A 26,806-nucleotide genomic window follows, 5' to 3' on the forward strand; every position below is an offset into this window, starting at 1 on the left:
TTTGAACAAGAAAACTGCTTTCGAATTTTCAATGATGACGATTTTGTCAATGACGAATCCTTCAACTTTAAGAATGTTTAGGGAATATGCTTGGAAATCGATTCATAGTTCGTTCCGCGAATAATTCCTCAGAGGATTTCTACCGCAATTCCTTCTTTAAATTTTGACGCAGTTTCTTACTGAATTATTTCTGCGGTTTCTCCCTCAGTTTTCCTTGAATTTCTGGCGGTTTGGATCCCATCCAGAGGTTTTTCTCGATTTCCTTTCAGAGCTTCTTCCGAGATTTTACAGCGTTCTTCCCAGGATTTCTGAGAGTTGTTCATGGGATTTGTACCAGAGTTCCTTGTGCAATTTGATCAGTATCGGGATGCTTCGTTGGCATAGCCCCCTCGTTCGGCCTATCTCAAAGTAAAAAAAAAAACTCAAACAAACACGCATAACTGGATATCGGAAAAGCTATGTGCCAAACAACTGAAACATTTCGTTTCAATTTTAGCACTTTGGAGCATTAAAATTGAATGAAAATGTCACTTTGTTTAACTTTTGTAGACGCCATGATTCTTCGGCTTAGTGGGTAGTCTATACACATGATCATAAATGGCATGATTCTGGAACATTTCGAATTGACTTTTCAATAACTGAACATTTGATGCGACGGTTAAAGACGCTATTTTGAACTTGTGTATTTGTTTTCAACGAATAATAACTATTTTACAAATTGAATGTGGGCCGAATATTGAGGCCATTTTTTTCACTATGTACCCAAATCTTGGCCCATCAGTAAAGTGACGTCAAAAACAACTATAAAAAGGCGTCAACAACATTTCTTGCGTAAGAACCAGAAAGAACGAACAGCAAGAAAGATTTTGTGTACGGTGACGGTAAAAATATAACACAATAATAGGGTTGCGTTGTTTTCGGTACTAGATTAAGAAAGAACTTTAGTTAAAGTGATTTATTTATAGTTTTTTGAAAATTTGGCTCCGAAAATGTAATTTAAAAGTAAGATTGGTGAACAATCAGAGATAATACTTCAGCAGAAATATTGAAAAAAATAAGATAATAAGTGGTTCTAGTGCATGGAAAGCAATAGGCCAACGTTGTATCCACTAATAGGCCAATTTTTGTACCATAGACCAACGTTGCATACCATCGCATCGAATCTTTTCAGCTTAATTAAGTAAATTCTTGGATATTTACGTAAGTTTACTTCCAATTGGAGAAACATGCATTGCCTAGAGTGTGTAATAGGGTCAACATATTATTTCTAGTGCTATTAATTCATGAGTTATGGTCAAAATTGTCAAGGTGGCTTGCAAATTAGGCCAAGGAATGGTACACATACCCTAGTTTTTAGCGGGGTTTCTGCAGGAGCTCTTCCCAAGATATCTTCCAGAGCTTCTCGGGAGATTTCATCCAGTATCTCCAGGGATTTTTGCGAGGCTTCTGTAGCACTTATTTTCCGAGTTTATCTTAAAGTTTCTCACCAGATTTCGGTAGGATACCCATGAAAAAGTAGGGGCTTTATTGATGTTTCATAGAAGTCTCAAAACTTTTAAAAGAAATTTCCAAGGGAACTAGGCAGTTTCAGAGGGTTTAATAAAGGTTTTGGGAGATTCATTCAGCTTTCATAAGTTTCACAAAACACGCCTATAAGCTTAGGGGATTAAAGGAGTTCCAAACTTTCGAAAGAGTTTCTAAGGGAGTTTCTAGGAGGTTATGAGCTTTACGAGTTTCAGACGTTTTTTTTAAGAAATTTCAAGGCTGTACTTCGAGGGCGTTGAAAGGAATTTCAGGGGAGTTGAGAGGGTTTCACAGGGTTTCGGGAACGTTTGAAAGGATTTCAGAAGCATTTAGGTTTTATGGGGCATTTATTCAGAGAGGTTTCTAGAGATTTCAGGAAATTCAAGGGGATTTCAGGTTGTCTAAGCGGGTTTCAGGTGGTTCAGGTGAGACTGAACCGGATTCAGCGGTTTCAGGATTGTTTAGAGGGTTCCAAGTGTGTTTAGGTAGTTGGACGTTGGACGTCCTGAATTTCTTTAAAATGCCTTTTGAAACGCCTCTGAAATAGCTTTAAATTGTATAAAACAAATCGCAAACCCTGAATCCCCCCTGAAGCGCACCTAAAACTCGTTGACATTTTAACTTGAGCCTTCTTCCCTGGAGCCCCCCAAAATGCCCATGAAATCTTCCTTTTTCAGGCTCCCCTGAAGCCGTAGAAAACCCCCCTTCGTGGATCTTCAATACTGGAATACGGGAGAAACTGCAAAAGAATAATCAAGAAGAATTTCAAGAAAAATTCCGCGAGAAACCTTAAGAAATATCCCAAGGGAAACTCTAGACAAAAGATGATATTTTTTGATGAAATTGCAGGAGAAACTACGGGAGTAATCCCGTGAGGGATCCTATAAGAACGATTCCGTAAAAAAAACTCTGGGTGAATAATCCTGCGAAGAATTTTACTGGAAATCCCTGGAATAACTCATGCAGTAATTATGTGAGAAATCGTCCAAAGATCTCTGGGAGAAATCTCGGGAAGAAGTTGTGAGAAAATCCCGGCAGGAACACCGGAATGAATTTCAGAAAATAATTCAAGAAGAATCCCAGAAGAAACCCTAAGAGAAATCCCGCGGCAACACCTGAAAAATATCCTAAGCGAAACTCTTGTAGAAATCCTGGGAAAATCCCATGAATATTTCTTGGAGGAAATGCTGGGGAAACTCTGGAAGAAATCTTATGAGGGGCTTTACCACGCCTTCCGTGGAAATACTAGATAGAAATTATGCAAAATCTCTGTGATAAATTTCAGACAAACATAGTTGTCATCCAGGAATCCTGGATGGTTCGCAAGGAAGAATTTCGGGAAACATTTGCTGAAATCTTTAGTAAATGCCCGTAGGAATCTGGCAGAACTACTGAGAGGACTTTAATGTGGAGTACTATGAAAAATGTCGTAAAAGGAAACAACCTTTTGAGAAGGCATTTTGATTCCCAATACAGCCATAGATTTAGTTGGTACAACTCCCATATGATTCCGCGTCCACCTAAAACTTGCAGCCTCTTCTCAGAGTCGTGAGCTTGTCGGAAATGTCTGCTTGATTTGTGAATTCTTGTCTTTTTCCTAAAGTTCGAATATCCAGATTTTTCTAAATTCAACTTACTTACCGAATAATCATCCGGATGAATAAGAAAATTCTACGCGCAACCATAAGCTGTAAGCATCTGCAGCACTATGCGTGAAATATTTGTTTTGACAGTTCTGTACTACACGCATGTATAATAAATGCTTATATTCGAAAACTTGTTTATTCACACTAACTTATGTATAAACTGTGTGGACTTCATTTCTAAATAGTAATGTAAATCTACAAGTAGTAATGTTCGCTACTTTTTATTCATACAATCCATTATCTTCACTTTTCGCTCAATGTTTACTTTCCGAACCGAAAAAAGTACTTTCAAACTAACCGCGTTCACGCTCACTGCTTACTTTTGTGCCGAACAACAAACTCCCGTCAAGGAATCTTCCAAATCTAGCCGTACACTTCCGGAGAGAAGTTCCTTCCGAATCTAAGCGCAAACGCGTTCACTGTTTACTTTTCACGTCGAACAACAAATTTCCGGCAATGAATCTTCCGAATCTACCCACGCTCATTGTTCTACCGTGTACACCACAGTTGTCCCATGTTAATAGGGATTCACATAGAACATGGGACAACGCCTGTGTTTATCTTGAACAAAAATTAGGCCCCTAGGGGTTAGAGATTTAAGTATACATGTAGGTTATAGTTAATCGTCATTAGTTTCGTGGAGAAGATAAATGTTTCTTCTTCCTTCATTCCTTAAAAATTATTGATTAAGGATAAGGCATCGATTAAGGACCTCTTGTGAACAGATATCGACCTTGAAACAAATTTTGACGATTTCCAATATCCCCGCCCGCCAAGGACGTGCCTTCCGCTTCATTTGACTAAACTTCATTACGGCGAAGAGATTGAATGCTGTGAAATATCGTTTCCTTCCTCGGAACATCAATCCCAATCCCGACACTGGTGGCTGGCTGACTGTGGTGGTACTATCAACAACGGAAGCTCCAATACCCGTCATTAATCACCTGTTCGTGAAAAGGTACAGCGCTCGCTCTATAACTGGCCGGCGCATAATCGCAAGAAAGCGACGAACGCCAATAAGAAATCTACAAGAGTAGCAGCAGCACAAAAGCCAAACTACTGGCGATTATTGATGAGCTGAAAAGTTCGCATCACCCCTGCTGACTGAGGAGGAGGAGGACTGCCCGTCCGCTTCGGGGATATTGGGTCTGGTCGTTAGCATCGATCAATCGATTCCAGAAATGGGAGTAGTGGTGCTACTGCTGGGTACGCTTTCTAGGACAGGACTTTGACTGCGAAGGAATTGGGAAGCATGTGTGTTGCAGTTCAACAACCCTACAAAGACCTACACGCAGGGAAAAAAGTATTGTAGAAACAACAATATTTTATGTAGAAACAAAAAGAGTACCACAATTGTTTGCGTCAAAGATTGTTCTATCGGTTCAGAACTGTTGTTCGACAACAGGAAATCTCTTGGAAATCAAACAGGGATTTTTGACATATGCTGTCAAATTTGACACCTTGACCAATAGCAATAATTGGTATTTTGTAAAAGTTTTAAATGCCAGCTAAATTGTGTTTATTCTAGTTTCTTAAGTAGTTCAAATATTTCCGGGATATTGTTGTTTCAATGCAAACAGCTTTTCTGCCGGTGCAGCAGTGTGCGCATCAGCCAAAGACGAAACGTCACTCTTTGTTTATTTAGGTGTATCATTCGTCTCGTTGTATCCATCCAACAACACCTCCCGAAGGAAGCAAAGTAAACCCAGCGTGAGGTCCGTCCTGCTGGCCCTGGGAGAGTCTCGTCCCAGGCAGGGTCGGGGACGACTTGTGCATGGAGGCAACAAAAGTCAACTTCTTCGTCAGAGAGGCGAAGATTCCTCGCAGGTGATTAAAAATAGATTATCCCTCCTCGGAGCTAGCTCATCCGTCGTCGTCGGTCGGAGAGATGCGAAGAGATAGCCGAAGAGAGCGAACATTAATCTTCCTTTTTGCACACAGTTTGTTGTATGTAACCTTCGGGAAAAAGTTTAAGGTTATGTTACCCGAAAAAAAAACAACAGAATCCGAAGCCAGCAAGAGATGAAGAGGAAAACTAATAAATTACAGTAACATAAATAATGTACACCAATTTTCTAGCTGGTTTGACTTGAATACATTAACGCTACGTTCCTATGGAGATTCGACTCGACCACGCTGCGAAGATTCGGAAAGATCTCCCTAGAAGAAGCGCGCCTATGTGTTTATGCATCCATCAATCCGAGCAAGCGAGTCATCCTAACCTAACACCAAACGATGACTCATGACTTTTATTCTGCCCTTACTTAACGCATTGCAAAAAGCGGAATAAGTGCTCGCCAATTGTTGCTCATCATCATATGCTAATAAGAGTGTTGTAATTGTCCGCTCACCACCGTCCGTACGTGCGCTCGCACGTACGGAGAAAATGACCCGCTCCGGATTAATTGAGCCCGATTTTCCGCTTCTCTTGTTTCCCCGTTTTCAGGCCAATAGCAGTATATTCGTGCAGTCACAGACGGACTTCATCAATGGAACCACGGCGGTTGCCAAAAAGACGGAGACCTGCATCGGCAGGTGGGAGCACGGCACACTAGAGCCGCTGCAGATACAAGTGAGTACACACTGTTCTAGGTTAGGTAACGATAAACTTGTTGAACTTTTTTCTTCATGCGTTAGAGAGTTGGCATCTTCCCACGATAGTTTGCACTTTTGAGGATATTTGTACACTTGAGTTATTGCTTTCTGTAGATACTGTATCCGTAGACATGCGAAAGCTATGGCAAAAAAAAAGATGATCACGGCCTACACTGATTTGCTTTCATGAGGTCAACTACGGCCCAATTCTTTATTACACCAACAAAGCCAGCCATGAGAATGTTTGACACTTCTCAGGTCATTCTGACAGACCACACACATGCACGAAAACATTTTAAATCTGACAAAATGACCTGAGAAATGTCAATCATTTTGAGGTTAGGTTGGATGGTGTAGCAAAGAACAGAAGAATCATAGACAACTGATTTATTGTGCGTTTCGCCGTAGATTAGCGCGCATAAATGTACAAAATCAGATGGTCGCCAGTTTATAATAAAATGTTCGAGTCCTCTACAATAAATGCGGAAATAAGCTAAGGATTGGCAGCGCTGAAAATACCGAAACGATTGAAAGCATCCGCACATATCTGTTAGCGTTTTCGCACAACTTTGCGCGATAAATGTTCTTGCAACGCAGAATACAAACATTTTTAAAAGCTCGGAAAGTTTGTTGAAGACGCCAATGCCTGACTACATCTTTCGCATGTCTACGAAGATACACGAACTAAAGTAGCTTACAGATCCAGGGAAAAATATGATGCAAACCACTAAATCATCCTAGGCTCTCCACGTGATTCAGAACAATCTGAATCGAGCCGTCAAAATTCTTTATTCCGATCAAAATTACCACTTGAGTTTGCTCTTCTGTTCGCCCTTAAGGCGAAACTGGAAGCATTTTTCCATTTTTTTGGTTTTTGATTTTTTATTAAATATCGAAGCAATATTTTCAAAATCGGATTTCGTGCACATGTAGAGCATGGATCAAGGTATCTTCTGAATTTTTTTGTGGTGGAATAAGTTTTCCATTTTTGCAGAAACCATTTTTTTGTGAAATTATATTCAAAAATGGTTTCTGCAAAAACGAAAAACATTTTCCACCACGAAAAAAAATCAGGTGATACCTTGATCCATACTCTACATGTGCACGAAAACCGATTTTGAAAATATTGCTTCGTTATTTTATAAAAAATCAAAAACCAAAAAGTGAGGAAATGGATCCAGTTTCGCCTTAAGAAAGGAAAAATGATTGGTCTAATCCGTTATGATGCAGTGACTTTTAATGACGATGATGAGGTATAATTATTCGATTACATGTTGACAGGCGCATCACAATTTTACCTTGGTGGAGTACACAAAGATCCATTCACATTCACAATACACCAGACCAAAACGTGAAGGCAGAGAGATAGAGATAGAAGAATGAAAACACAAAGAAAACGAATGACGATGAGTGCGCGCTCCGTTGAGCGATGAGATTTCCATTCCGCTCCACGATCTTTTTTCATACGGCACGTCTTTTTCACTTATTACACTTTCCCTTCTTCCGCTCTTCATTCAGCCTATTTCGCTCCTCCACTCGAGTAGACTTTTTTCATTCAGTGTTACAATTGCGCTTTTCTCGCTCCTCGCCTCCAGTAATAACGTGTGGACGATAATTTTCTTATCATTATTGTGTTATTTCCACTCAGGTACCTACCGTACCATCCGTAACTAATTTAACCATAAAGACCGAAAATATTAGTTCCGGCAGTCAGATAACTTACAATAGCAATAATCTCAATAATCGTAACAACACTAGCAATAAATCAGACGGATTAGATCAGCGACGTCTTTATTATCAACAACTTCAACATCAAAACCACGTTCAGCAAGAACAACAACAACAGCAACTCCCAGTACAAAACAACCATCATCATAGACAACAATCACTTATAACTAGTAATTCTGCTCGTACCACGCTTCTGCGACTGTCGGAACATCAACAACATCGTCAACGCGACCACTCGTCGACACCAGGCATCATCAACGACAACAACAACAACAACGGATCAAGCGCAACGCTTGACCTGGTTGTAACGCCGACGACAGCAACCAAGTCGGTCACCACGGCAACGGTAGCACCGTCCTGTCTGTCATCGCCATCTTTCACCGTGTGCCCCATCAATCAGCAAACGCAGCAACAACAACGCACCAACGGCGCTCAACAGCATCAACGGCGTTCCTCGGATTGCAGTGTCATTGTAACGGCACGCAGCAATCGACAGCATCAGCAACACTACGTACAGCGGCCACAGCCGCTGCCGTCAGTACCGCAAAGTACCGGCGCTATCTGGAGTTCTTCCTCGGTTGTTGAGCCGCGGACCAACATCAGCAACAGTTCTTTCGACGCGGCATGCTCGGCGATTCACGTAAGTGATCAACCCCGCGAAAATATACACACACACATGCACGCACGCACAAACACACGCACAAGCTGCGCGGAATCGTAGCAACCTGCTCTCTTCATTTCAGTTCAGTTTTGTGGTCGTTGTTTTCCGTTTTCTGTATCATACACTACTTCATTGACTAAAAGGCAATAATATTACGTTTATGTCACACATCACCACCGTTCGCCGTCGCGGACGGGACCGGCAGCGACCTGGCGACGGAACGGATGCACCCAACTGATTTGGGAACTCGGGGTAAGACGCTCATCGCTAGTGTTTTTAATGGTGTTTGGGTCGTTAAAGGATTCAAATTCCTTCGAGAGTTATGTTTTGTCTGTTGCTTTCTTAATAAAACGCGCCGCCAACTTCCAGTGGACATTTCAGAATCATCGCGACGAATCAGGAATCACCTGTACTTGTGCTTGTGTTAGTGAAATCGGAGAAACGTCAGACTCCTACTTGTTGATTGGTTGGCGACGACTCTGGCGATGCTTTCATCCGCGACGGATTCATATAGTCGCGTTCAATAAGGTACAAAATTTGCAATATATCCTAACTTTTCTCAAGAAGTGTTTATCCACTGTTTCTTCAAAGTCTACTCGTTCTCGGATACCTTAGGTGTTTGCGGAGTTTGACCTTCGTGATTTCTCAAAACATCTCAGTCAATATCGAACTCCTGCTCCAGCAATTGCACCTTGTATTGTGTCCACCTTGATGTACTTCTCATCTTCCATCCGACACAGCTGTGCTTCGCCACTCTTGGTACTGCTTTCTGGCGCAAAATCATCCAGCTTCGAAGGTGAAAATTTCAGACTTCTTCGTCACAACGCTTGAACTAATTTAACACCTTCCTTACCTCCACCGGATCATCTGTCGTCGGCTTTTCGCCGCTGAATTTTCCCTTGAATTTTCCATAACGTTGCACACAAAAGTTTTTCGATGCCACCACTACAGCCACTTGACAGATTGTGATGGCAAATCCTGTCAACGTAGCATTACACTCTTAGCTAGTTTTAGTCAAAATCTAAAAAAATGCCAAAGTTATCTTATGATTTTATCGTTCAACAAGGGCATCTTACCCTAAGCTCCTCCAGTACATGCTCGAGTTCAATGCAAATGTCCATCGGCTCTATCTTTTATCATATTATGAACATTTATCGCTTCTGATGCCGGCCGGCAGCTACCTCCCAGGCCAGGCCTGGCCTGACGCGCAAAACGAGACGAAAGCCGACGGCGGTCGGCAGCAGCACCAGCGACCTCTTCAGCACATTGGTGGCGCCACCTTATGACATAACTTCCGAAGCAAACACAACATATCAGAACAAAAAATATGTGACACTTGAATCGAAGTCGGCGAGCGGGTGCGCATTCGATTGTTGTGTCGCGTCGTCATCAAAGTAACCGCGTTCCGTCGTCTCGCCTCTCTGTAGGGTCGTCTCACAGCAGGCCGTGGGACCGAAATTATTGGATTTAATTGTTTTTCTACTTACCCGATATCGGTCGGTTCGGTTCTCTTTGGGTTCTTAAGTCCCCGCGGCTTTACTTCGGTCTTCGGCGGCGGCGAGGTGGTGGTGACATAAGCTTGCATTGCGTTTCTTGCTTTCCTCTTCAGTTGCTTTGTTCCTGTTTGGCGACCGCAACGTTTCGTGTTCCGTTGAGTCTATGTGGAAGAGTGAAATATATTTAAGTTAAGTTCATTAGTTGTCTAAGTTTATTACGATGTATATTTAACGTTTACGTGCATGCCTAAGTTTAAGTTCTTTTGGACAGTTCAGAATAGACTGTGGTCGGATACACAGAAGTTTGATGTTTGTAATCCAAACCCAACTACAGAAGGAAGGAATTCGTCATTTGAAATAGCAGTTCAAGTAGAAATATCTTGGTGATGTTGATGATTGTAAAACTGATGGACATCATACACCGCATGGCGGCGCTAGTGTTTTCAACCTATCTTAGTTTGAATTCCTACTCAACTTTTGAGACAAAATCGGCCTTGGCTTGGAAGTCTGTCCTCTATTTTGGAGTGTTGCTGGAAACTTCAGATATATAATGTGCGCATTGTAAACCTTTCGTAGATCATAACTTCCAATAGTTTGACGCAGCGTTTGAAAGTGCAATCGTTCCCCATCACCATCTGCTGCTCCGACTTCCGTTTGTTCATCACAACCAACTCGGTTTTCGGGTGAACCAATTTCAGTTTACGGAAGCTCATCAACTCCTCCACGACCGCAATCGAGTGGACATCTGTCAACTCCACTTCTTCGATCGATTCACCGTAGATCTCTAGAGTAACATCGCCAGCGAAATCGACGATGTCCACAACCACTGGGAACTACCACCTTAACGTTGAACTATTCGTCATTGAAATCATCGTCATCATCAAACATTTGAAAGCAGTTTTTTCGTTTAAAACAAAAGTCTTTGCCAGTGAATCAAAATTCAACCATCGCGCAACAATAATGACAATGTCGCAACCTGTATTTGTTGCGACAAACAAACCCATGCGACATAAGTTTGTCCCAACTTGAAAATAATGGGATTAACATCGTACACCACGAGTTTAGAGATTTTTAAGCCTTGCATTGCGATTTTCGAACGGTAACTTCGAGTCGGTAAACACTGCAACTCTGGGGAAGCTCTATCATCAAACAGTTTCGACTTTGGGTTAGCAATAATTGATTATTCACGAGTTGAAAAGTACGCAACAAATTCAGCTTCCGTTTTGTCTGCAACAAAAAAATTCGAGATCATGTCATTATCTGTTACCAGTAGGGATAAAGAGCATTAGCGGAGCCAGCTTTTTCTTTTTTCTTACTCACTCTCCCAAACATGCAAGCGAAAGAGCGAGATGAAAGAGGGGGCAAGCTGCCTCCTCTTCTATCTTTCTCTTTCTCGTGTATGTTTAGGAGAGTGAGTAAGAAAAAAGAAAATGCCGGCTCCGCCAATGATAAAGAGTAATCGTCGCAACTTCTTTGTTGCTTGTTTTGTGCCTCTTTTGTCTGACAATTCTCTTCACTGGTACAAACGAAAATTACAAGCAGTTTGCGTAGTAGTGTGCGTGTCAGACAAACGTCAAATCTAAACCCATCATGGCCGACAGTGTCGCGCGCGGTTTTTTCCACCGGATGGCAGTGTGCTCATGAAAAAGACACCGGGCAGAAGTTTTTGCTAAATTTCCTCCAAGAGTTACGTCTGTTTGTCTGTGTCTTGGTCATAATAAACCTGTAGACAACACTCCACTGGTTCGTATTGGAACTCTAACGGAGACCCTCAAAACAGGCATTTTGCTTGCCCTTATCTCGGTCTTCAGCGCGACTTTTTCAGCGGCGAGCACCACCCTCCGTTTATTTCCCTTTTTTCATTCCTAGCTCGCTGACTAGCCTAGTCTAGGGAGGCTCAGGCGATTGCGCAGGTCCGCAATCGCTTGAGTCCACCAGTAAGCCGGTGGTGTCCCATCTCTAGGCTGGTCTTGCCTAGGCATGGTCAAATCGCTCGTACGAGTACCGCTACCAGCTCGTCTTCGATTAAACCGAGTTTGTTGCGCTCACGGCAAAGCCCCTCCCCAAATACCTCGTCGTTGGAGTTGAAGTGTCTTCCATTTACGAGTTCTTGGCCTAGTCGCCTCTTCCTGAACCCATTGCCTGTCGTCATTGTAGTCCATACTGTAGTGAACCGCCAGGTGATCGATGTGAGTGTAGCTATCGTCTACTTTACAGTTCGAACTACTTGTTAGGCCAGGACTACAAAAAGTAGCGTCGATAATAGACTCCGCTCCGTTCCGACTAAAGGTTCTTTAGATACTGATATTAGCCAGATCGACATCTAGCAGGATCTGACCCAAGATTTGACCCCGCTGGTTTGTAGCACGGCTTCCCCTTTCCACGGCCCAGGCATTGAAGTCACCCGCTATTACCACCGGCCTTCGCCCTGTCAGCTCGGTCGTCATACAGTTCAGCATCTGCGTAATCTGGTCGATCAACCACGGCGGAGGTGCATAACAGCTACAGAAGAAGTAGGAAACCACGAAGCACTCGTAGACACCAATTCCTGGAAGGAGTATATACCGGTCGTCCATATCACCGCCATTTTCAGATCCATTCACGACCTAATTGCCGTTACCGGCGAGTACTCATGGGTCCACTATGATGGCGATATCCGTTCCCCAATCAGAAACTGTCTTACAAAGCAGTTGTTGATCTGCGTCACAGTGAGTGGCTCAGGATCAGCTGCGTTACCTGCACTGTCACTTGTCAGCTGTGGCACTTCTGAAGGCCGGGCTTCTAAAACCTCCCATTGGGTGCTTGTTGTTCGCGGATTTCCCGGAACAAATCTAACACGTGACTGGACTAGTGCAGCCTTGTTCCTTATAGCCATCGACACCGCATCGCCTACACAGCTTGCTCCTGTCAGGGCCTTTGTAGTTCCATGACTTGTGTCCTGGTTCCAGACACCTGAAGCAAACTTTCGGTGGCTCGTGCAAGCCCATCTTGAGCTTCCCTACTTTAACGGACTTGTTTGCGTCCGGCACAGGTAGCTGTTCCAAGGCTACCTGTGACCCTGCCTGGCCTTTTCGTAGCCTAACGGCTGCAGTGACCACCTACACTTCGCCTTGTTCTCGCAGCGCCGTGACAAGCTCTTCCCGTGTCAGTGCTCTTGACTAGGTTTTTCACCTTCAGAGTCGCCTCCGCTGAAAGAGTCTTCGACTCGACACTTTCGTCAAGGATCTCTTCCGCCAGACTTTTGTAGACACGGCGCCCTTGTGTTCCTTGTTGCGCTTGAGCTCGAGGATCATTTCACTTGTACGAGCAAGTCCAAAACTGCGCACGTCGGCTCACAGATCCACGAGCTTGGTTTCGCACCGCATCGTATTCAAGGCCTTTGAATACCTAGACTCGTCCGTCTTGATGGCGAGTGTTATCCTTCTCCCACTTGGTTTCGTGTCCCTGAGCTCCTGTTCCTGTTCTTTCTTCTTCTTGCCCTCTGAGGTCCAAAAGGCCACTGTTACATTTTGTAAATGAAGTAGAAGAAATTATTTCTTATGGAGAGCAATTATGACCCGATTACGTTCGTAGTCGTTAGAGAACTCTGACCCGTGCAGCCCCTGCACCCTTTGATCCGAGACAGGCCGGGCTCTTCAGGCCCAATATATCCAAATTTCTGGGACGCCTGGCCGGATTCAGACTTGCCGGCATTACTGTTCTGGGTAGACTTCGGCACTTTCAGGTTCACGTGCTCTACTACTGTTGCAGTTGAGTTTTTCAATGGTCCTACTTGATTACCATCGTTAACTTACGAAGGGTATGCTTGAGGTTTTTACTGATGTTAGATGTCGATGACCATATAGCCGAGGCGGTAAACGCACGAGTATTCAGCATGACCATGCTGAGGGTGACGGGTTCGATTCCTGGTCGGTCCTGGATCTTTTCGTAAAGGAAATTTCCTTGACTTCCTTGGGCATCTTGGTATCTTCGTGCCTGCCACACGATGTACACATGCAAAATGGTCATTGGCAGAGGAAGCTCTCAGTTAATAACTGTGGAAGTGCTCATAGAACACTAAGCTGAGAAGCAGGCTTTGTCCCAGTGAGGACGTTACGCCAGGAAGAAGAAGAAGAAGAAGAAGATGTCGATGACGCGAAGTCAATGATGGAGACAAACTGTTGCCCAGCCACTTCCTAGAAAGAAAGCCTCTTGGAAAGCCTAGCTCTGTTCTAGTTCGCGGCTCATATCAACCACCACGCTCCATCCTCGACCTCTCCCGCATACAGCTACCTCCTCTTGTTTCTGTTCTCCTTAGACAAGACCTAGCTGAACTGCTTATCGTGTAGGGGTTAACCTCTACACTGCCGCTACTAACTTTTGTACGAAGCCCACGAGTATCACGGGAAAAAGGTCAACCACGCCAGAGCCCTGCATTAACGCTGTAAAAGACAAATTACTATGAAAGGTGCCATGGGGCCCTTCAGTCGTACCTTCGATTCCACTATCGGCTGCATTGTTGATGACAGCTCGTACCGACTGTTTCAATTGCGTCGGCTGCCTCGAGGTAAGACATGTTGTTGTTACAGTCACTCCAGGTTGTACCTAGGTGGCCGTCGGTACCGTACATTCTTGGTCTCTAAGAGGTTTTAGCCCGGTTTTTACCGTCAGTCAGAACGTAAAAGATTTGCGGTCCGGTCTGCTATAATCCTCAGAGGCAATGATCACAAAGTCTGCAAGCAAAGGCGTCAAAATCAATAAGTTGTAGGTCGTCCTCGATTGCTTCAATGGGCCTTTTCATTCGACGTCTTAAATCAGCTGATTTATCGGGCCTTTGACAGTTCTCCTATGAAAATGAACCTGTCAGCTGAAAAGGCCTATCCATAGATTTACTTGTTTTGCTAAATCTGCTAACCATATTCTTCACCTTATTGAATGTAATCCCCAGAAGCTCCCCAGAGAAATCGCGCCCACTTGAACCGCTTACTGACTCGCTTATTATCAAATCAAATTCCCTATAAATTACAGCCTTTTTCTTCAGTTCAGCGCAACGGCGCAGAACAACGATTCTACACAACAGTGCATTCCATTGTCGTCCGACATCATCTTCTTCTGAACTGCTAGTGCTCCCCACAGCCCCGTATCGTCGTCTCACCAACCGACCACCCGCGTGATTACTGTAGTTCTGGTGACGACTACCTACCTACTAATAACAAACCATTGTCGTTTTTCGTTCGTTCGTGTTGAGTTGTAAATTGTCCACCTTAACCCATCACTACCGACCGACCAACAGACCGACTGACAGTCCAACCACGCCGTCATTACGTTTAATTACCATCATTGGCACATTGCTGCAATCCCGCCCTGTCCTCGCTCTGGGTCTGAATGCATTCATGACCCGCTCGTACCTATGATGATGGCGGGCGTGTGACAGGTCGAGATTGCTGCGCGCATTCGTCTTCTTTTCAGTGTATGTACAAACGTTGCTTCTTTTCGTGTTACTCATTGGTTTCATGGTTTGGTCTTTTGTTTTTTGAGTTCTTTGTTTTCCAATTGGAAAGCGCGCCCGCACACATGCATACCTACCTAAATGTATAAACAACAGTCAGTGTTGAGCAGGTTGATGTAGAGTTCATGAAGATCCGCGTACAAACAGTTGGCCATTGTCTTGCACGTCGTCGCGTCGTGTCGGTCACCCGCGATAACAATAAACGTCAGATCAGCTGCTCATTGCAAATTCGCGTGCACTGAGTTCAGTGCATTGTTTCCCATTTCGCGCTGCGCCTACTTCGGTCGTTGACGACGACGATAAGCGATGAAATGGGATAGCCCCTCGTTCCCGCCACCGACCGAAGGGTTGAATGAATCGAGCAGCCGTATGATAATTGCATTTAACGAGCAAAAAGTGTTTACCTTTTTTTTCCTGCAAAATTGGAGAGTTTTGCAGTTAGCTGTATCCACGCGATTCATGTTGATTAATTATTTATAAGGCCCCTCGTCCGAACTCCATTTGAATCGAATTGAATTTAGCGAGACGAACGGCGGCGAAGAAGACGTAAAAACCGAAGTGCGCGCGCGAAGGCCTGGGATGGCCATAAAACGGTATGCGGGTTCATTAGCCTAAACGTTCGGGTTAAATTTTTATGGTCAAGCTTTATGGCCGGTCCAGATGGATCAGGTCGAGTAATGCCACGGCAAGACGATGGCCCTTTTTGTCCGGTTTCGCACATTTGGGCTCTGCGAGGGGTTAAAAGCTTGCTAAAAGTGGTCACAGAGACAGTAACCCTTCCGGACCCTTTTTGTGCAAAGTTTTGGAATAATTTTCCCATATTGACCTGACCGTTCATAATTCGTCCCTTTCTCTTCTCCCACTCCCTCCGGCAGATTAAACGTGAACCGTGCCAAGTGTCCGAAGTAACCACATCGAACAACTTCGAGGCTAGCAGCAGTACGACAACGGCACTGACGGCCGTTGTCAAATTGGAAGCCCCCTCGCCGAAGGCTGCCGTCCCCGTCAATCTCGGAACCGCCATGGACCACATTGGAATCACCAGCACGCAGAATAACGCCGCGGCGGCTACGATTCCGGTCGGCATTGCCGTCGCCCGTCAGCGGTTGCAGGACTCGACCGGTGTCGGTGTCGGCGGTCCGCTGGGCTCGCAGCTCCACCAAGCCAAAGAACTGAACCGGTTCGGAATCGCAGCTACCGGATCTGCCGCTGATCTAGGTAATTTTCATTAATTTATTTTATGCCGGAATTTATCTGCGGCTCGATTGGGCGGGGGAAGAGTTGGGTCACTTCTCTAGCGCAGCTGGGCCTGCATTGCAGTTAAAGCAGGCATGGCTTAGTTTGTCTTTGTTCGCTTTTAATGTAGCATCTTATCAGCTTTTTATGGACGATGACGTGCGCAGGGTTTGAAGTGGATTTCTGCAGAAACTTCCTCTTGGAACTTATTCCGGGAAGTTCTTCTGAAATTCTTACAAAAACTGCTTCCATGATTTATTCAGGAACTCTTTCCATGATTCATTTAGGAACTCTTTTTGGAATACCTGTAGATCCTTCTAGAATTCCTCTAGCAGTTTCATTATAGAATTCTTTCAGATGAAAGTTCAGATGTTTTTAATGGAAATCATTCAGGAGTTTATTATGGAGTGTTTTGAGAAATTCCTCCTGCAGTTTTTGTTAATATAATCTCTCCTGAAGCTCCTTCTGGCTTTCTTCAGAAGCTATTTGGAGAATCTCGAATAGAATTCCTGGAACGCCGTATACTTGCAGCATGACCAACTAATGGTTCCTAAGCTGTATTTCAACAGGTAACTACTCTCAAATAACTCAACGTACATATGTACAGTAGTATGGGACAAATATCAAATCCTCGCTCCAGTCGACTTTTTAGATCCCATTTAGGTCCCATATGAACTGTGCAAAATTTCAGCGCAATCGGTGAAACTATAATTTAGCGCAAGCGATTCAAAGTTTTCATAGGATTTACTATGGGAAAAGTTACACTTTCAGATAAAAAATCCCAGAGGTCGCCCCTTGTCTCCTTAATTCAAATCGATCAACGTTTCTTGTAGAAAAATAGTTCATGAAACTTTCCTTCGAAGACCGCAAAACAATTGGATGCTTGTGAAAAAAGTTATTAATTTATTACCGATTAGTGATCCAACGAACGGCTTTTTGTTTTGTTTTATTAGCAGCACTGTAGCTGCTGCCTTGGCTGCTGCTGTTTCTGGGGGTGGTGATGCCTCCCGCCACCCCATGCAGCAACGGCAGCAGCAGTGCTGCTGATAAAACAAAATGAAAAGCCGTTCGTTGGATCACTAATCGGTAATAAATCAATAACTTTTTCTACAAGCATCCAATTGTTTTGCGGTCTTCGAAGGAAAGTTTCATGAACTATTTTTCTACAAGAAACGTTGATCGATTTGAATTAAGGAGACAAGGGGCGACCTCTGGGATTTTTTATCTGAAAGTGTAACTTTTCCCATAGTAAATCCTATGAAAACTTTGAACCGCTTGCGCTAAATTATATATTCACCAATTGCGCTGAAATTTTGCACAGTTCATATGGGACCTAAATGGAATCTAAAAAGTCGACTGGAGCGAGGATTTATTTTTTCCATACAAGCGTGTACCATACTAATGTACAGATGGGTAAGTTTTTGGTTAAATTGGGAAAAAATCCACAGCTCAGGTGACATTTTAACTCACGACCCTTATTATAATAAGGGTCGTGAGTTCAAATCTCACCTGAGCTGTGGTTTTTTTCCCGATTTCACCAATAATTTACCCATCTGTACATATGTACGTTGAGTTATTTTTATTTTTTTTCTTTTATCTGTATTAACGAGATTTTTAGCCCTAGGCTAGTTTATCTCGGGACCCACGCTTTGCTTCCCTTCCGAAGGATTCGATCCCAGGTCCTCGGCGTGATAGTCAAGTGTTCTAATCATCACACCAGGTCCGCTCCACGAGTTATTTGAAATTCATAATTGACCACACGGATTGGTATTACCGAAAATTTGCACTTTAAGTGAGTAGGTAACGACTGTTTGATTTCTGGCTCATATTGCTCAATGATAGTCACCGATGTTTGGTCGTTATCAGATACCTAGCCAGCCGTTTGAGCTCTATCCAATCATATTCTGTTGAACAACTTGTTTTAAATAAATATCAGTGTTAACGAACATGCCTCTCTAAAACCAGCAACCACCGCCAAATCAATCTACGAAGAAAATTTTCGAATGAATCTTTTGAAGAGTTTACGAAATAATCTGTTCCTGAGGGAATTTCTGGACAAATTACCGAGAAAATCTCTGAAGGAATGTCCGAAGGATTTTTGGAAGCTTTCCTGAAAAAAACTAACGGATGAATTTCAGAAAGATGTTGTAGAGCAATTCCAAGCAACAGCATCAAATTTAAGGATTTTTTTTAATTCATGATTTTTTATTGAACTGAAACTTTGCACAGTTTTCCAGTATCATCTAAATCGCCATTTTTCGATATCAAATTTTTATTTTGAATCACGACTAACTTTTCAAAAGGGTGTATGTGAAAATGGTTCAAAAATATTCAAAACTCTGCACAGCAAAAATGGTTCGTTCGATTGCTATGAATTTTTCAGCAAAGTTAGATCACTAAATGGTGATTCCTAAGAAAATATACACTGTGGAAAAAAATCTTTTTTAACCTGAAAAAATATCATTTTTTTTTTCACAAAAACTCAAATATCTCAAAACCCTATCGTTTTACCAACGTATTTTTTTTAGGGAAGACGGTCCATTGTATTAGCAATCTACCATAAAAATTTGGTGATGGTAAACTAATAAACAAAAAAGTTATAACATTTCAAACATTTCACAATTTTCACATTTGGTAATTTTTTTTTTCTGTGTAAATTATTTAGGCCGGAAATTGCAGTTTGTTGCTGATTTTATTGTGAATGACCTTACGTGAGTTGAACAATTTGGTTTTATTATGTATTATTTATATTATATGTACAGTAACGTTTCGATTTTATCACGCCCTCCGCGCATCAGTCGTTTTTTCATTAATTTGCTGTTATATTTGAAGACAAGTGCTTCCCTCTTCTTTAAGATGAATATTGAAAGCGTTTTTGCAACGTTAAAAATATTAAAAATGCGTATAGATTTGGAAGAATTTTTCAAAGCATTTTTGAAAAGGGGCGTAATTAAATTGTCTAAACAGATATCGCAGATGGTACGGTGGCATGACTCTCTGCACTTGGCACTTCTGGCAATTTCTCAGTTGTTGTCGTTTTCGAACTTTCTTCGCCCTGCTTTACCGATGATATACAGATTGCTCGTTTGTCAAAGTTAAGACGACAGGACGTGCAAATGCGTAATTCTGTATTCAATGTGGACATTTGGGCATAACCAGTCTCTTTCAGTTTATCTATGGTGCTTTCGGTGAGATTTCGTAACTCTTTTGAACATTTTTTCCATCAAACGGCCTACAAGAGAGCGTTGAGTTGTAGGCCGTTGAGAAAGCGACTACTCATGTTGTTCGTTAGATTATAATAAACAAAATCACTTATAAGTTTTAACTGACCAGTTTGGTATCGTTGGCCGAAGAAAAATTTTACTATAAAATCTTTAATATCCATGCGGTAGTAATTTGCTTTTTTGTGAGCATTGTCATGGTACATACCAGACAACCAGGTATGTTTTTGCAGATAAACTAGACGTATACGCGCATTTAAAACTTTTATTTTACAGCTTTTGTCTTGAAAATAAGATTTCTTCCATGATTCTTATTACCAACAGGTTTTCAACACTATTAAGAGATTTTTTCACCAGCCACGTACAATAAAAAGTATGACACGATCAATATTTTTGATCACAATACTGGATCGCGTCTCTAAGTTTCTAATAGACACCATAGTGTTTATGAATAATCAAATAAAAATATCATGAAAACAACTTGTTAAATTCAGGCGGTAGCCTTTACAATAAAATCTACATCAAACTATAATTCTCGAAATAATTTACACAGAAAATAATTCTTTTTGTTACTAAATGTAAAAATTGTGAAATGTTTGAAATGTTATAACTTTTTTGTTTATTACTTTACCATCACCAAATTTTTATGGTAGATTGCTAATACAATAGACCGTCTTCCCAAAAAAAAAATACGTTGGTAAAAAGATAGGGTTTTGAGATATTTGAGTTTTTGTGACAAAAATAATAATTTTTCATGTTGAAAAAGTTTTTTTTTTCACAGTGTATATTTTCTTAGGAATCACCATTTAGTGATCTAACTTTGCTGAAAAATTCATAGCAATCGATCAAACCGTTTTTGCTGTGCAGATTTTTAAATATTTTTGAATTATTTTCACATACACATACAGTCGTGATTCAAAATAAAAATTTGATATCGAAAAATTACGATTTAGATAATATTGAAAAACTGTGCAAAGTTTCAGATATTTTTGAAATGGTCGCTCAGGATCGACTAACATGACTCCGTGGAATTCCTCTGTAATAGAATCCCTGGAGACATTTCTGGAAATTCTGAAGCAATCATTGCAAGATTTTCTTGGACTAACTTTTAACAAAACTTTTCGGTGACAATTCTGAAATACCATCTAGAGGAATCCCTGAGATCTTTCTAAAGCAATTTTTGAAAAAAAAAAATCCTAACTAATCATTGGGTGATGTATATTCAGAATCCGTGAAGAAATTCCTGGAGAAATTTCCGAAACAATCTCTATAGGACTTTCTTAAGATATTCAAAAGAAGTTTTTCTAGATAACATTCCTGACGGGAACATTAATAAAAAAAAAATAGAGCGACCTTGAAAACTTGCACAACTTTGATGGCACAAATTTCCCAAATGGAGGAGAACGCGCCTCTGGAGCCGACCTACTGATACCTGAACGTTGAAGACTGATTGTTTGATGAACAGGTGCAAACATTTCATCGTACGCAATCAACCTCATACTATGGTCCACTGCACGAATTTATGCAGGGACTCTCACAGAAAATTTGACGTTTGAGCGGTGCCGACACCGCTCAATCGTCAAATTTCGTATGCGAGTAAGCTGGCCAGTATATATTCGTGCAGTAATCCATATTGATTGAATCCTTTTGCTTAGCGACTAACGTCTTAAAATCCCGCCTCAACAGTGCATCAGAACTTCAGAAGCACAAATCTCAAGAAGTCAGCTTCAAACAACAGTACATTTTATTATTCTGTTCTTGCTCACTTGTAATAAGCTTGAAATAAGAAGATCAAGTGTGCTGGTTTTGTTTTCGAAGAGGTTTGTGCGCTCGAAATCGTGAGCAGGGGCCAAAGTCGACCATTTTGGGATTCCAACAAGTGTGTCTGCCGGGGCCCGTGGCGTAGTGGCTACACGTTTGCTTCATAAGCAGATGGTCATGGGTTCGATCCCAGCCCCGGCACTTTCGTCAGTTGCTCTTTCCCCCTGAGAGCAGCTGACACTGACCCTCTTCTGAGCCCATGACCCAAATGAACCCGGATACTTGGACATCGGCGAACGGCAACCCATAATGGACCCCCAATCGGACTGGAAACAGGAACAACCAACAGCCACACATCAACATCCTCGTGCTCATCATCAAGGATGGAAGAAAATCACTTCAAGCGATAAATGATACAGGATACGAATAATCCAAGATAGCCTTGTTCTTGCAGTAGGATGATGCCGACGCCTCACACCGTGCTCGTATCACCGTGCAATCAAAGCATCTGATGCACGCTTTATCGCGTGATGACCCGTTATCGCATCATGTTACAAGTCGTGATGAATTTTATTCATCACAATTTAGGCCACTTATGCACCCGTAAACCGCATTCATTATAAGAAATAATACATTCATAAGCATATCTTCAAGTTAAAGAAATAAGAATGCTCAAAAAGTGAATGAAATCGCGAATTTATCATTTCGACTTCATGATAGCGATCGCATCGCGCCCGCACGTGCCGAGCGAATCATTATTCTCGGACTGTAGTTTGTTATGATGCTTGACGACAAAATGGTAACGTTGTTGCTAGGATCGCGCGATGCCTTTCAACCGCGAAACATTTGAAATCTGATCATGATCACTAGATTTCCATCCTTGCTCATCATTCTACCATGATAGGGTAGAAAGTGAAAGCAGCGCAACGGCAGCCAGTTCGATATAGTACAATTAAAATAGAATACATTCAGGCGCTGTACAAAGTGTATGTACAGCTTCCAATTGGAATCGCTCACGCAGTGCCCTAGTGGACAATAGAGCTGTAAATTAGGTTAAGTGATTGAAGAATAAAAAAAAACAAGTGTGTCTTTCATACCTTAACCAACCCTTTCCTTCCCACGACTTTGAACGACTATTCCTATGCCAATCAATAGTATTTTGATTGTTTATCAATTGGTTCACTATTCTAAAAACTATTGCATCATATTCATCTAATTCTGTTTGTCTCGAGTTCGTTGAAAATCGATGGTGCTCTAAAGCTGCCATGGCATGGGAAGTATAACCCTCTACTTCAACATGAGTTTCTCCAGTGGAATCTCTCTTTATTTCATAGACACATTGCATTGATCTGATTGATAGATCGCTTTTCTCTCATCAGGTAGATCTATCAACTTCCATGCATTGTAATCTTCCATCGAATTCATTTCTTCTATTATAATACCATCTTCCAATCTTCTTTCTAATTACTCGAAATTGCTTCTGCAAAAGTCAACATCAAAATTCTGCTACAATTCTGCTTAAAGCCCAGTTTCGTATTCGAAAGGAATCGCTCAAGAAACTTCTTGAGCGATTCCTGGCAGAAACTTTCTACGGAGACTGTCATATGAACTGTGATTTATTCGCAGCTGCGCACTGTGATCGAAGAAAAAACGGGTTCTTGAGCGATTCAGGCCAGGAATTTCTCATGCATCAATATAGACTGAGAAATTCCTTCTGAACTGCAAACAGCCCTTAAACTACAAACTCTTGATATTCCTATCACAACCGGTTCTAACGCCACAACTCTGCATCTTCATACCGGCTCCCGTTCTCGTACAATCCGCATAAAAGCATGCGCGTCTCGGTGGAAATGTTCAGCTACATTCACCAAGTCTTTCTTTGGTCCTGCCTTCAAATGATAAAACCGCCTTTGTGCTCTCGAATCAGATACACGGTATCGTCTTTCATTATCTCAAATCAGGTACACGGCATCGTGCACGTTATCTGCTGGAACGACTGGAACGTGTTGAACATTTGATAGTTTCACTTTCGCCAACTAACATTTTCAGCGCTATAAGCTTCAGTTATTTGCTTTCTGTTGTGTAACCATCGAATTAAAGCAGTCAACGCTGAATAACAAGGATACTATTCAAATATAAATCATAAGCTAATACACGGCTGCAAAACTAGCACCACTGCTACCAAACTCGGTTTCCAGAAATCATTTCACGGAAGATGTGAAAACTTGAACAAATCGAATAGGAGTCTCCTCTAACAAAATAGCTTCTCCTATACAGTACAATTCGTAATACTGACAAATCCACAAACCAGTAGCGCTTTGAAGGCCGTTATGCGATATTATTACAGCTAAAAGCTGTACTAAAGAAACTGTTGGTATACCAACACGGCTTATCGGATGTAAATATTATTGCGAAGACGGCTAATAACAAGACAGACATCTACCCTGTTGCTCCATATACTTTGGGAGCTACAGGCACACTAGCGCCGCGAACGACTTCCGGGAACAACATCGTGAATGAGTGTGCGTGCGATACTACAATTTCCGTGTACGTATTAGCATGTACACGCATACAATCATGTTTTAATGTTCCTGTGAATCGTTGAGGGTATAGAGAGTAGAGTAAACATAGATCAGCTAAGATGAATCCGTTGTATCCAAACGAACTGTCAAAATCTGTATCCAAACGAGCATGACGTCACGATTTGGACAACATCAATGGAGCACATGACGTCATATTCAACCGTCGCACTTTTGAAAATTACTACTTACACGCTTGAAACATTTTAGTCAGCGGTGTCCGCGGATCTATGTTTACTCTACTATCTATAGTTGAGGGCGTTCCAACCATGTCGCCTGCGATAGGGTGGGAGCTGTCTGTCTTGTTATTAGCCGTCTCCGCTTATTGTCAAAACAAACTTTAAGCGGGATATATACAGTGGTACAAATTCGTTTAAACGCACTCGATTTTTGAACGGTAAACTTTACTTGAAGGTCATCTGTGTTTTAATGGTATATTATTCGATAGACACAAACGTAATAAACTATCTGCACTAGTCACGAAAAATTATTTTTAATTCGTTTCATTTTTATCAGGGAATAACTATTTCCATCATTGTTTATTGGCAAATTATTTCACAATTTTTTATGTCAATATGCATTTCTACAAGTACTAGTACTAGTGATAATTTGAGCGGTATTATCATAATTTCTAAAATACAGCAACATAAAGAGAATGTTTTGAGAAGCATGTGCGTTAAAACGAATTTGTACCACTGTAGATACTACACCATGTACTACACAAATACTTTACAGCTGCTCATCTCTGTGCTGTAAAACTATTATTATGCGGAAATTTAAAAATTTAAAATAACGCGCATGGGGCTATCCCCGCGTAGAGTAAAAGGTACATAGTATGCTTTGTTAATTCATTTTTGCAATTTCTCATCGTAATAGAATGTTTTACCTGCATAGCAGTGCTGTAATGCTTCATTACAGCACTGATTTGCGTTGCGTACTGAATCATTACAGCGCTGTTTTCAGTTTTGACCAACTTCTTGATGCTTTCTGGACGTAGATTTGAAAGATTGTGATAACTACAGTATAGCCTGCTATGATCAGACTTTTTTAAGCAATGCTATGAACATCAGTATGCAGTTTTAAAAAAAACAAAAATGTTAAAAACTATCCGCAAGCGGTATAATGAAATTACAAAAAAAAACGTTGTACCTAGCTCGGTGTAGAACTTCATTTTTATTGCACTCGTCGTAATTATACAATTCGGCAAGCCTCGTTGGATAAATGTATGACTCGTGCTGTAAATCTTCATTCTGCACATTGTTTCGTAAACTATTATTAAGCACCGACGAATTTCAAGTGTAATATGCGATACGATGGCTTGTTTTAAAGCATTTGCAGAGGCTTAATCGTTAAAAAAAGTGAGTTTTTCAACAAGTTGTAACAGCACATTTATCTGTGGTACAGTATTATGCGGAAATTTAAAAATTTGGATCCCGGTGCGGAAATTACGCGCATGGGCTATCCCCGCACTGAGGAAAAGTGGAACAGTATGCGTTGATTTAAATTCATATTTTGAAATGAACATCAACTGTCACTGTGTGTTAGATCTAGGAAATTTGGATGGGATGACTCATCCCGGATGAGGGGTTGCAGAAGATTGGGCTCCAAATGTTGCTGTTTGATGGGTTCCGCTCAACGCACTGGATGGTATGCATCGGCGTTCGCCCTTCCACACAGGTACGCCCTCGATTGATTCTTTGCGTTTTATCGTAAACCCCGAAGAGGGTGGTCAGGGCAGAAAGATTGAAAGAGCACCATCATGTACATACAAGGAGTCAATCGAGAACGCAGGATTTTTCGTATAGATGCGGCACTTGGTATGGAATGATCTACTTAGAAAATACGAATTTTTAATAAATATCTTTAAAGGAATGATAATTAAGCACTAGCATTTCCAGCCAAGACTTCTGGATACTTTTATGAAACGAACATCCGAATAGTTCCTTGGTGCTGTACTGTAAGGGATGCATAAAAAAATCATTTGATCATTAGGTAGATTCCGGTGCACAATTTCTTCAAAAAGAAGAAATTGTTTTCCAATGCTCATCAACAAGAACATTTCCTTTTCTTCGAAGAAATTGTGTGCCGAAGTTCGTCCACATGTGTGGAAAAATAACAAGCATGACACTATCAAAGCGTAAAACATCATTTTGTCAGCAAATGCTGCTGTGATTGTTGACCGGGAAAATATCCCTCTGTGTGGCTTCGAATTTTCCAGGAATCATAATTTTTCTTGCAACGCGTAATAGACATTCGCTTCGCTCGGTACAAACGCTTCAACTGCAATTCTTTTTAACTGCAAGTCCGCTATGTGCAACAAATGCAGTTATCGTACCGCGATCCTTCAAAACGAAATGTCAACTGCAATGCGATGTTTTTTTGCTTGCACTTTTGATGGAGGGCGATGTTTTCCTATGTACATTGGCTGCATTTTACAGCAACTGACATTTGTTTGACGTCTGTCAGTTGTTGCAGTTATCGGATTTCATTCGCTAAGTGACACGTCGACATGTTACAATTAGCGAACGTCTACTGTAGTTAGCTCAGAGGAGAGTGTAGCGACGACTGCGTTGTTGACAAGCACAAGTGCTCGAGGCATGACAAGTGCGTTTTCCTTTTCATGTTTACTGAAAGTAGCAAACACCGAGTTCATGAGGTCTAGACAGAAGTTCCGACCATTCCCGACAACTATTTATATTTATGATCATCTAATTAGTTTTTCAAATAATTCAAGTACTTCAGGGCCTTTAGGGAGGTTCAAATGGTGAGATTTAAGTAAGAAACATGTAATGGCAAGCATCAAGATACGAACAGTTGATTTAATACCGAAATAAACCTGTGCCCTGCGCACGCTGTGGTCCAGCTTGTCCT

At 41.7% G+C, this 26,806-nt stretch overlaps 1 protein-coding gene across 6 annotated transcripts in view; it reads left to right on the forward strand.

Annotated features, from left to right (window-relative positions):
- The window catches only part of LOC109410886 (protein winged eye), a 281,971-nt gene that overhangs the window by 218,116 nt on the left and 37,049 nt on the right, over positions 1–26,806 (forward strand). For all 6 annotated transcript variants that reach the window (XM_062859803.1, XM_062859805.1, XM_062859802.1 and 3 more), the window contains exons 4-5: positions 5,617–5,742; positions 16,014–16,356. In XM_062859803.1, coding sequence (XP_062715787.1) covers positions 5,617–5,742; positions 16,014–16,356 — 469 coding nt within the window. The remainder of the gene's footprint in view (positions 1–5,616; positions 5,743–16,013; positions 16,357–26,806) is intronic.

This window comes from Aedes albopictus, chromosome 3, assembly GCF_035046485.1.
Source record: "Aedes albopictus strain Foshan chromosome 3, AalbF5, whole genome shotgun sequence".
NCBI classification, from domain to species: Eukaryota; Metazoa; Arthropoda; class Insecta; order Diptera; family Culicidae; genus Aedes; species Aedes albopictus.